This window comes from Engystomops pustulosus, chromosome 11, assembly GCF_040894005.1.
Source record: "Engystomops pustulosus chromosome 11, aEngPut4.maternal, whole genome shotgun sequence".
Classification (NCBI taxonomy): Eukaryota; Metazoa; Chordata; class Amphibia; order Anura; family Leptodactylidae; genus Engystomops; species Engystomops pustulosus.
The window spans coordinates 24,482,758-24,495,202 of NC_092421.1; the positions used below are offsets into that span (position 1 = coordinate 24,482,758).

The 12,445-nt window shown below is 42.6% G+C and overlaps 1 protein-coding gene across 4 annotated transcripts in view; it reads right to left on the bottom strand.

The window, feature by feature from the left end:
• Positions 1 to 4,732: 4,732 nt before the first annotated feature.
• Positions 4,733 to 12,445, bottom strand: part of PDLIM1 (PDZ and LIM domain 1) — a 42,674-nt gene continuing 34,961 nt past the window's right edge. For 2 of the 4 annotated variants that reach the window (XM_072131053.1, XM_072131055.1), the window contains 3 exons: positions 11,203 to 11,262; positions 9,362 to 9,473; positions 4,733 to 4,997 (listed from right to left, as the gene is read on the bottom strand). In XM_072131053.1, the coding sequence (XP_071987154.1) occupies positions 4,811 to 4,997; positions 9,362 to 9,473; positions 11,203 to 11,262 (359 nt within the window). In that variant the 3' untranslated portion in view covers positions 4,733 to 4,810. The remainder of the gene's footprint in view (positions 4,998 to 9,361; positions 9,474 to 11,202; positions 11,263 to 12,445) is intronic. The other 2 variants (XM_072131054.1, XM_072131056.1) reach the window with 1 other exon arrangement.

The following is a 12,445-nucleotide window of genomic DNA, read 5'->3' on the forward strand; positions in this document are numbered from 1 at the left end:
CGTCCAGCGATCCTGCCGTGTGCGCATGCGCAGAAGAGCAGGCCCGCGACTGCGCGGTCACTGCTCCGAAACAGGCGCAGGCCTGCTCTTCTGCACATGCGCAGACGGCAGGATCGCCGGACGAGGGCGCGGAGTAGCCGCCTCATGTAACCTCAGATGCGGCTACTCCACGCCCCAGTAGCCGCATAAGTAAATTTGCATAAAAGTTTAATAAAAGTTAACAAAAAAGTGTGGGGACGTGAGGATTAGCCCTTAAAAGGGCTATCCTCACGTCCCATTGATCCACCTACAACCCGATCTACCTTTTTATAGGTAATTGCTAATTCTTAAGTTCCAGATCATTATTAATGTGGCTTGTGCAGCTAGAGGAGAAAGTAAATAACTGAATACCATGAGCCACTGTTATGCAGAGGTCTTCTGAGATGAAGTAATGTCTGCTTTTAGCTGTTTCTTCAGGAGGGTCGCTAAGATTATTAGGTAGGTTGTCAGCATTTTCAAACACTTGATAGAAGAGCACAATGGCTTACAAGCTGGAATTGGGACTTGACCTAGACCAACCAGCTGTGTACAGTGATGGCCAAATGTTTTGCGAATGACACAAATATTATATTTTTCACATGATCTGTTGCCCTCTATGTTTTTATCACGTAGAGAAATGCAAGTGCAATCATTTTATGAGTAACAAAAGCTTTTATTGACAGAATGAGTTACTGCAGCAAGTCAATATTTGCAGTGTTGCCCCTTCTTCTTCAGGACCGCTGCATTTTTCCCTGGCAGCTCTCATTCAAGTTCTGGACCAAATCCTGACTGATAGCCATCCATTGTTGCACAAATGCTCGCATTTTATCACAACTTCTTGCTTGTCTCTTAATGATTGACTACAAGTTTTAAATGGGATTGAGATCTGGGGAGTTTTTTAGGCCATGGACCCAAAATCTCTGTTTTGTTCCCTGAGCCATTTGGTTATCACCTTTGCTTTATGGCAAGGGTCTCCATCATGCTGGAAAAGGCATTGTTGATCACCAAACTGCTCTGGGAGAAGTTGCCCTTGGACGGTTGGGAGAAGTTGCCCTACACATGAATGGTTGCAGGATGCTTTACAGTTGGCATGAGAGAAGACTGGTGGTATCACTCACCTTGTCTTCGCCAAACAAGCGGTTTCCCAGATGTTCCAAATATCTGAAAAGGGATTCGTCAGAGAAAATGACTTTACCCCAGTCCTCAGCAATCCACTTCCTGTACCTTTTGCAGAATATCAGTCTTCTCTCCAGAAAAAACAGAGACAGTGGCTTCTTTGCTGCCCTCCTTGACACCAGGTCTTGCTCCAAGAGTCTCGGCAGTCTCACAGTGCGTGCAGATGCTCTCACACCTGCCTGTTGCCATTCCTGAGCAAGCTCTGCACTGCTTGTAGCCCAATCCCGAAGCTGAAACACTTTTAAGAGACTATCCTGGCGCTTGCTGGTCCTTTTTGGCAACCAATGGAACCTCTCTCCTTGAATTCCTTGATGATGTGATAGATTGGTGACTGAGGTGCAATCTTTCTAGCTGCGAAACTCTTCCCTATTAGGCCATTTTTGTGCAATGCAATGATGACTGCACGTGTGTCTTTAGAGATAACCATGGTTAACTGAAGAGAAACAATGATGCCAAGCACCAGCCTCCTTTTAAAGTGTTCAGTGGTGTGATTCTTACTTAATCATGACAGATTGATCTCCAGCCCTGTCCTCCATCACCACCCGCACCTGTGTTAATGGAGACATCACTGAAACAATGTTAGCTGCTCCTTTTAAGGCGCCTGCAATGAAGTTGAAATGTGTTTTGGAGGGAAAGTTCAATTTCTAGGCAAATATTGACTTTGCAATTAATTGCTGTTCACTCTTTATAACATTCTGGAGTATATGTAAATTTCCATTATAAAACCTGATGCAGTAGTTTTTGTTAAAATTAACATTTGTGTCATTCTCAAAACTTTTGGCCATGACTTTAGTATTCCCTGTGAAGGGAACTTTGTTTGCTTTTTCCAGTACCCTGTCAAGAGTGGAGCCAGATAGGAAAATACAAACTTTCCTTTCTCCATTTTTTTTTTTTATATATTTTATTCCAAACTATAGAGACATAGGGCAGTGGTTGGAAAATCTTTTAGGAGAACAAGGGGCTTTGTTAAACCAACCATCTGACTTCTGGCATCATTGCTGGTTTGATTTGCTGACATCCAGGGTGGGGCAGGTTCTCTGCTTTTATCCAGGAATAGAAGAGGATTTCAGGGAGTAAGTGGGCCTTAACTTTCTTCCTTCTTAAATTATCTTTCATCTGTTCCTCCTCCTCTGTTTTTGGGCAGATGGTAGGTGTTCTCCTTATGGAGGGATTGGCAATTAAGGCCACCTTAATGGCGTGTGGAGACTAGTGTAGATGCTATCCTAGGGAAACAAGTATGTCCTACAAGAAGTCTAAACCTGATGTGGGATTAAGCCAAACCAGTATATCAATTCTAGACTTCTTGTAGGTCATACTTGGTGTTAAGGGGGCTGGTAAGGGGTATTCCCACAAATAGAAGTTTCTTAAATATACTTAGGATAACAAAATAATATTCTCTAATTCAATGTTGAGTTTCAGATATATTTCCAACATGTCTATCAATCCTGGTGTAAACAATTTTTAGTTGCCTCTGGTTTCTGATCCTGGATCTTCTGAGTTGGCAGCTATCTTGCCTGAGGCTGTGAAGAGTTGAGCTTTTCTTTCTCTTGTCATTCCAGGATGAACTCGCATTGATACACTGACTCCCTGCCAGCAGCCAGAGAACTACGAGCAGATAAGTTCTTTATTCAGGGAGGGGTATAGTATGATAGAGCACAGCTGTTTGTGTCATTGTGTGTAATATGCATCTCTTGGATCTAATCTCTGATCTGTCTCACCTTTGTGTTAGATACTAGTACAATGTTTGTATATAAACCTGTACCCTGATAACCTAAGCACATTGGGGGACATTTACTTAGAGTGTCGGTGTCTGCATTGGCTTTGTTACCGACCTGCTCTCGGAAAGAAGATACACATTTAATATTGTAGAGCTGTGCAGAGACATTTCTGTCCCCGAGCCCATTTTCTGTCCCCGAGCCCATTTTCTGTCCCTGGGACCAAAATCTGTCCCAAGCACCAGAAATGTGTCCAACAGTCCCTGCTAGACCAGTTTTCTTTTGGTCTACTTTCCGCCAGTTTACAGCGCCCAAAAATGGCTGTGACACATATTAATTCTGTCTGAGTTTCCACTCCGCCAAAGCCACGCCCCTTTTCGGAGAAGAGTCGGAGCAGACGGAAAAAGTCATTTTTTCTGTCCCCGACAGCTAATAAATAGGTCTGAGAGCAGAACATGTGGTGAGAGCGCCACAAAACTGGCGGAAACGCCATAGTAAATGTCCCCCATTGTCAGCACACAGGAGTCATAATCTGAACTTGCCTTCAGCACTCTTCAATGGCCCCGGCTTCTTTTGTCTTCTTCAGAATGGTATGTCTATGCTCTCTGCTGCGCACATCTGCTGTGATGCAACAGTCTCATTGGCTGATGACACGGCAGAGAATATAGACGTGCCTCTGCCGGAAATCAGAAGAAGTTGGAGTTGCGGGGTGAAGAGTGCCGGAGGGAAGTTTCATTTTTTTATGGGGCCTCCGCTGTGGACATATATGGGGGGAGCCCTTCTGGAGGCATCCGATTATTATTATCCGATTGGAGGGCTCTGTTGTGGACATTTCATTAATGGTGAGGAGGCTGCTGCTGGGCATGTTGTAAAATTGGGTACCTCTGTTTACACTTGCGTATATGTGGTATGTATATTTTTCCTAACTGTGAAAAGCCCAAAGACAAGGATACTTAATAGGTGTGTGGGGGCTATAGAAAAAGGGGTATTGTCGCCTTTTCTGTAAATGTCTTCCAGGGTTCACCCTATGATCCCTCTTCATACAGCATCGGCACCGTACATGTATTGCGTAGAGCTTGAAGGAGTTAATTTCCTTATTAGAGAACCTTCTAAACCTATTGAGGACATTTCAGAGGTTAACTCTTAAGACGGTTTTTCTAGTGGCTATCATTTTCACTTTTTTTTTTTCAGTCCACCCCCCCCCCCCTCCCTTGGGAAACATGTGACCTTTTCAAATATATGAATAACTCCCCACACTCAGGATTGGCTGTAGAGGAGCAGGGGGCGTCGCTAAGCCAACTGATGGGTGTTTTCATATATTTGAAAAGGTCACATGGAGGAGCTGTTCCCCAAGGGTGGGGGGGGGACTGCTCCTTTCCAGCCCCTCCCATTTGGCAACTGCCTAGTCACACAGCAGATGCTAATGAAAGGTACAATATAACATAACTTTTTTTTATGTAAAACCAATTTTTTATACAAAAAGACTTTGGCAGTGTATGTACTATGCTCTGTGGGGACTGGGGGAGTGCTAAAAATGGGTCTCCTGGTGACAGGTTCCCTTTAACAAGAATCACACTTGTAACTATTTCTCTATCCTGTATATAATACGCAGTATGTATATAACACCCCTGTTTCACTCCACCAAGGCACCTCTGTACAGTTATGTAACAATAGACACAAGTCTGTAATAAAGATTTTCTGTATTGAATATCAACAAAAGCAAAGATGAAAAAAACATCATAGATGTTGGTTTGAAATGAAAATCGTGTAAAAATTTCCACATCCCCCTCCCTCTCCCAAGATACTGTACTAATTTTCTTAAGAAGCTTTACTGCAGACATTCATGTTTAGCATTGAAACAGGCTACAAAATTTCGCTCATCAGCGCTGGAGACGGCAGGTTTATTTTGGGAATACTGTAACCACGTCATATCCTTCAGGCGGGGTCATACGCTCCCGGGCATGCTTTTCACAGTACATCTTATCTTCCACAAAGAAATGCCCCTTTTGTTTGAGATTCATTCCACAGTCCGTGCACACGTAGCACTCGGGGTGACGAGGCTTGTCCCGGATCTTCACAAAAATTCCCCTGCGAGGCAGAAAAAAAATAATTTTTTTTTTAAATCTCTGACTGTGCAACCATGTTTTCTACCTGTAGAGGGAGCTCACTGCGCAGGGATGTGTACAGCTTTCCTCTATACTGCTCCCTCTATGGAAAGCATCTTAGGAGGTTCTTGTACAGGTGACCTGCCCTGTTATATGGAATATAATTAATCATATTTTCTCTTATGGGATTATTATTTAATGGGTCAAGCGTTAAACAGCCGGGATCTCAGTTTTTCAGATCCCGGGTGCTACTGCCGAGCCTGGTTTGTGATGACACGGGACCTGATCTCCTGAAATTATCTTCTGATGTGCCGACGCATTGAGGAGGATAGTCAGAGCATTGATATGTGACTGTGGGACTAGAGAATCGGTAGCACCAAGCAGTGGAGACCTTTAACCCCTTCAGGGCGCAGCCATTTTATAGCTTAAGGCCAGGGCCGCACCTGCCATGAGGTGAGTTGAGCATCTCGCCTCAGGCGGAGCGCCTCCTGCTCAACAAGGGGGCGGCACCGTGCTCCACACGCCGGACGGGACCGCGTTGCAGCCCTCAGTCCGGCACCTTTCTCTCCGATGCTGCTGGCACCTTGCACCCGCCCACCGCCGCCACCTTGCGCCCACCCCCGCAGGCACTGATGTTCCGCCCCCCCTGCCGGCCTGCATCAAACTCCCGCATGCCGGCCGGCCAGCGCCACTTTCCAGCCGGGGACACCGTTCTCCCAGCCGACAATGTGCTCCCGCCTCCCATTACCCGCATACCTCCGCTCCCGTGTCAGCCCTGCTCCGCTCCCGTGTCAGCTCCACTCCCCTCCCGTGTCAGCCCCGCTCCCTTGTCAGCCCCCGCTCCGCTCCCTTGTCAGCCCCCGCTCCACTCCCTTGTCAGCCCCCGCTCCGCTCCCGTGTCAGCCCGGCTCCGCTCCTGTCCCCCCCCCCCCCCACTCCAGGCTCTCGGCTCCCTGCTCCGACGGCCCCCACTCAAGCTCCGTGCTCCCTAGCACCCCCCCTTCACCGGACCGGCTATCGAGTCCTCCCGCTCCCGGCTTCCCCACCGCGACACCACTGCTGCAGGACTGGGCGCCGAACACAAGAACACAACAGCGAGGTAAAGTAAATTTATCTTTGCATGTATATATGTGTGTATATATATGTGTATATGTGTGTATATCTATGTATATATGTATGTATATATGTGTTTATCTGTGTATATATGTATATGTGTGTATATATGTGTATTTGTGTATATATGTCTGTATTTGTGTATATATGTCTGTAGTTGTGTATCTGTGTATATATGTGTGTATGTGTATATGTGTGTATGTGTATATATGTGTGTATGTATGTGTGTATATATGTGTATCTGTGTATAAATGTATATATCTGTGTATAAATTATATATATATATATATATATATATATATGTGTGTGTGTATATGTGCTGTATCTACTGTTTTTATATGTGTATATATGCAGCATTTGTGATATTTATCAGGGCTTCTATTTTGTTCTACGTGGTGGTACTCTGTATGCATTTTATACTACTTGGTGGTACTCTGTGTCTATTTTATACTACATGGTGGTATGCTGTATGCATTTTATACTAAATGGCGGTACGCTGTATCCATTTTATACTACATGGTGGTATGCTGTATGCATTTTATACTAAATGGCGGTATGCTGTATCCATTTTATACTACATGGCGGCACGCTGTATGCATTTTATACTACATGGCGGTATGCTGTATGCATTTTATACTACATGGCGATATGCTGTATGCATTTTATACTACATGGTGGCACGCTGTATGCATTTTATACTACATGGTGGCACGCTGTATGCATTTTATACTACATGGTGGCACGCTGTATGCATTTTATACTACATGGCGGTACGCTGTATGCATTTTATACTATGCGACACGCTGTATGCATTTTGCATTGCTTTATTTTTACACCAAACCAATATGATGGATCTGGTCCTGACACTCCCTGATATATTACATATATGGGCGGGGGGGGGGGGGTGCCTCTCAATGGCTCGCCTCAGGCAGCAGACAGGCTAGGTACACCCCTGCTTAAGGCTCACCCCCATTATATTTTTGCATTCTGATGTGTCGCTTTATATGGTTATAACTTTCGAACACTTCGAAATTATTTTGTTTTCAGGCAGATAGTTTTACCACCTGAATAAGTTGCTGAATAACATTTCTCTTATGTCTGCTTTATGTTTTCATAATTTATTTTGATGTCTCGCAGCTTCCAAATGAAACATCAGTTTTCTGTATTTTCTAGGAGATTTCAGAATTGACTTTTTTGGGAATCATTATTGTTTTTAATGAAATTTGAAATATGAAATATATATCAACCCATTTTCAAATCTGCACCCCTCAAACTATCAGAAATTGCGTTTAGGAAGATTGTTAAGCCCCTGAGATCGTCATAGTAATTCTGCGAGGCGCGGAAGAGAAGGAGGGCCCTGCTGCTGCCAGTTTTGTCCAATAGAACTTAGTAGATTTTAGTTTCCCTATTGCCGCCCTTTTGTAGGCTATAAAATTTTAGTTTTTCCATTGGTGGGAAATTTTATCACTTTTTATTGCCTTTTTTTTGTGGGATGAAATAGGTAAAAATAATTTTTGGTGGGTTTTTAACAGGTTTTTTTTAATGACTTTCATTGTGTGGGTTCAATAATGACTTGCCTTGTATACTCGAGTAAAACTCACTACGCTTATACTCGAGTCTATGAAAAAACAACAACTCACCTTTCCGATGCCCCCCTGAAGGTCCTCTTCTGTCTTCAGTCATCCCACAAACCATGACTTTTTCCGCTTGCTGACATCATAGTGTGTACACCGCCATCAGCACACACTATGATGTCAGCAACTTGAAGACAGAGTAGGAGTGAAAGATAGAAGAGGACCTGCGGTGGCCATCTGAAAGGGGAGTACAGAGTTACAGATCGATGCCCCCCAAAAGACCAAGCAAGGGGGAAAGACCCCTGGTCAGCAGGTTAAATGCCACGGTCCTGCTGTTACACTGGGGTGTCAGCTGTTAATTACACCTTAGAGTTTAAAAGAGAGGTTCTAAAAAGTACCCATGGTCAGGAGAGGAAAAGTAGTGTGTGGTAATGCAGGGGTTAAATGGGGTTTAACCCCATTCATCTCAATACAGCTGAGCTGAAATACCAGCACAAACCATGGTCGGGTGGGGTGTTTTTGGAAGAAATCAGCTGTGTTTTAAACCTCCAGGCAACCCCTCTAAAGTAGCGTTCACACTTTAATGTTTCTTTTTACAAAAAGCAATGTAATTAGGCAAATCTTCTCAGCTCTTGTTTGTTTGGTGTTTCAAAACGCAATGTAAACACAGCGTTGACTTTATGTTAATGCATGTGTTAACATTAGCATTTTATTAACATTTCCTTTTACAAAACAGTGTTTTAACATAATGGGGCAGATTTACTTACCCGGTCCAATCGCGATCCAACGGCGCGTTCTCTGCGGTGGATTCGGGTCCGGCCGGGATTTATTAAGGTAGTTTCTCCGCCGTCCACCAGGTGGCGCTGCTGCGCTGATAAGCATCGGAACGCACTGGAGTTCACCGAGCCGGGCTGAGTGAAGGTAAGTGCAAGCTCCGCGACAGATTATATATTTTTTTTAAATGCAGCGGTTTTTCCGAATCCGTCGGGTTTTTGTTCGGCCACGAAACGAAAATCCCGGGGCAATTCTGGGGAAATCGGCGCAAATCGGAAATATTGTCGATAACATGTCGGGAAAACGCGAATCGGGCCCTTAGTAAATGATCCCCAATGTGTTAAAGGTCATCTACCACCAGAATAAAGGATTGTAAATCAAGCACACTGACATACCGGTGTGTGACCCCTCTGAAAGGATCCACTCTTTTTTTAGCTTTGTATGACCTTTAATAAAAGAGCAGATTTTGTCAGAGGGGGCGCACACCAGTATGTCAGTGTGCTTGGTTTACAATCCTTCATCCTGGTGGTAGATGTCCTTTAACATACACATTAACATAAAGTCAACACTTTTGTAAACACAAATTTTAACAGTAATGTAATTAGGCAAATCTCCACATTTACGGTGCATTTTGAAACCCAATACATGTGAAAAAAAACAAGAGGATAAGTCAGAGATAGGCTGACTGGCTGGAGTGATGGAATAATCAGGCAAACGGATAAGCTAATAAAAGGGTAGTGTACAACTTCTAGGGTATTGTACATGACTGCAATGACTGTTGTGCTTTTAACTTTGGATAAGTATTGCAGTGAGAAACCTGTGCCCTAATTATGAGGACAACATAGTAAGACATGATTAGTTATTGATAAACTCAGACTGTACTTACACAATCCCATTCCCGCAGTGATCACATATTGGCAGTTTCTGGCCACTACCGACTGAGGCCGCCACTTTGGTGGTAGGTGGTCTTACACTACGGAAGCCAGAAGGTTTCTCTCCTGTTCCAGCAATGAAAAGAATATAGTTAACCCATAGGTGCACAATAGCAGCAATAGATTTGCATTTTAACAAGTGAAATCTGTCGGCAATGCTTTTGAATTGTGATTGAAGAAGTTGTAGAAGACAGTATATATTAGGGTAGCAGTGACCAAGACCACAGAAACAATAAGCAATATGCTTATTGTTTCAGCAAACTTAAAGGTGGTGTCCACTTTCAGCAAATAATTGCTGTGTGTATGTACAGGCAGTCCCCGGGTTACATACAAGATAGGTTCTGCAGGTTTGTGCTTAAGTTGAGTTTGTATGTCGGAACTGTATACTTTATCATTGTAACCCCAGTTAAAATTTTTTTGGTCTTCTGTGACAATTGGATTTTAAAAATGTTGGTTTGTCATAACCAGGATTAACAATAAAGCTTCATTACAGACACCTTTGGTAACTGTTACAGATGTTTATTACAGCCTAAGGCTAAAGTACAGTAAATTACCAACATCCAGAGGTCCGTTTGTAACTAGGGGTCGTCTGTAAGTCAGGTGTTAAGTAGGGGACAGTCTGTATATAGATAGATATTGTTTGTGTTAAAAAAAAAGTTACACACTTGCTGTCATTCTATAGGAGGATTCATTGTTTACTTTTATTGGATATAAATCAGCCCCTGGTCATGTGATATCACACAGGTGCATGTCTCGTTAGTATCACAAAGTAATCAGAGATGTGTGTTCCCACGCGCCGCGCACCTGTGTGACATCACATGACCATGCTGAATGACTGAGGATTGGATACAGCAAATATTTTTTTAAAATTATATAACTTTTCGTTACACAAACAATATAAATCACAGGCAGTCCTCTGGCTTCTTTAGGTTTGTATGTAACTGGTGGCTACTTCTGACTTGCATAAAAGTTTGTAAAAAAAAAAAAAATACAATTATTTCACAATTGTAACTCCAGACAATTTTTTTTTTTGTCCCTGTGACAATTGGATTTTCAAAATTTTGTGCTGTCATCATGTCATTATCAATAAAACCTCATTACAGACACCTGATCACACCTGATCACAACTGATCATAGCAGCCTGGCACTGAAGTAATAGCATCCAGAGAGCTTCACCAGAGGTAGGCAGAGCGGTCTGTCTGTAAGTTGGGTGTCCTAAAGTCGGGGACTGCCTATATTTTGCTAAACATAAAAAGGTAGACACTACCTTTAATTTGATATTGCCTGTTTTCAGTGGCGTAACTAGGAGAGATAGGGCCCCCTAGCAGGCTACTGCATGGGGCCCCCTTCCCACTTAAAAAAATATACATATTAGTATACTCACACATATAAATACACTCATGTGCATATACACATACATACAGTGCCATATGCAACATGCTCACATACAGTGTATACAAACACCATCAGGTCGGATGACGGGGCCTCCTGACACTGCGGGCCCCATAGCGGCTGCTATGGCTGCTACAGCAGTAGTTACGCCCCTGCCTGTTTTACTGGTTAGTTTTTAGACAGTATTCTAATATTCATTAATTTTATTACAATTTTTTAACATCTGAAGTATATTGCAATTTGTCATACAGAGAAACAGACCTCGTCACTGCCATATCATATACACTGTACTGTCTTCCCTTTATATAGACATCATGCAATGAACCATAGGAATAGTGCACATGCTGACAGAAGTGAGCAGCTTTCACAAGCATGTGATGGAGTATTGCTCCACATCCTCTACCTGCATCTATAAAGTGTCCACCTGCAGGGCCTGTGAATACAAGTTCTGTGCCCTCAAAATCTGGCAACAGAAGAGAACGGTAAATCATTGTAACTATTATTACATACATCCTAACTGGAAAGAACTCGTGTGTACAGATAATTGATGTCAGAATATTCTCTCATTATCATTTATGGGTAAATTTAAATACTAATAGTATTTCTCCTTATATTCAAATGACTTATAAAAATATAAAGGGTGTGTACGAGATAAGAAAAACATGGGGTGTCCCTGCAATTGCATCTCAGTATATTTCACATTAAAGAAAACTCCAGTCAAGGCCAATTAATTGAATAATACATTGTACAGGGCTTGAAGGGAGAGCATGATGCATTTCCATTGTATTCCTAGAACCTGGAGTCATCCTCATAATTTAGGAAGGGAGAATTCATTGAATCAGATGTAAATAGACCTTTAAGGGAACCTGTGGATTAAGGTACACAATCTAACAAAAACTTGTTATCCAAGTCAGTGGCAGGATCACAATGATGTCTTATATGTTGGTAAATTCAGCTTATGCCGGAGAAGAATGTAGGTCATTTGTCTATAGCATTCAAAGGAGTCACAGGGGTGGACTAATGTCTTAATATAACATGACTTCTCCACCCTCATGACTCCTTAAAGATCATTTGTAAAGTTTCAAAATTATTTTTCTGGGTAGATCCAAGTCTCTTAGAGTATAGGACATCATTGTGATCCCTGTCCTGGATAACTTCTAGGAGGAGGTTTGGGGCTTAAATCCTCATGACCGGTTTCCTTGAATCAGAATATTTGGACAGGAGGAGTAAAATGGTTGATGGGATTAGAAGATAAAATGAAGGGGATAATCTCCTTTAGTAGGACTATAATAGGTTGAGTTCTGGCCATTTAGGGAATCAAAAGAAGAAACAACCCATGATTATATGAATTAATTGATTTTGTATAATACATTGAATTTAAAACATTTTATTTTGCACATACTCAAAGGTAAAAATATTATTAAAATTCGTAGAGCAGAAGATCCCCACAGGCTTTGGTTCTAGAACAGACTGGATCTTCTAGTATCCCATCCATTCCCTCCAGAAGAGAAGGTTGGAATTACTCCTGGCATCAATGTAAAGAACTGGGCACCCTACCAGCTAGATGGGCCGCTTATGCAACTGTGCATGTTACACATCAGTAGCAGTAAACAGTTAAATATTCCCCTGTTTCTAGGAAGAGAGGA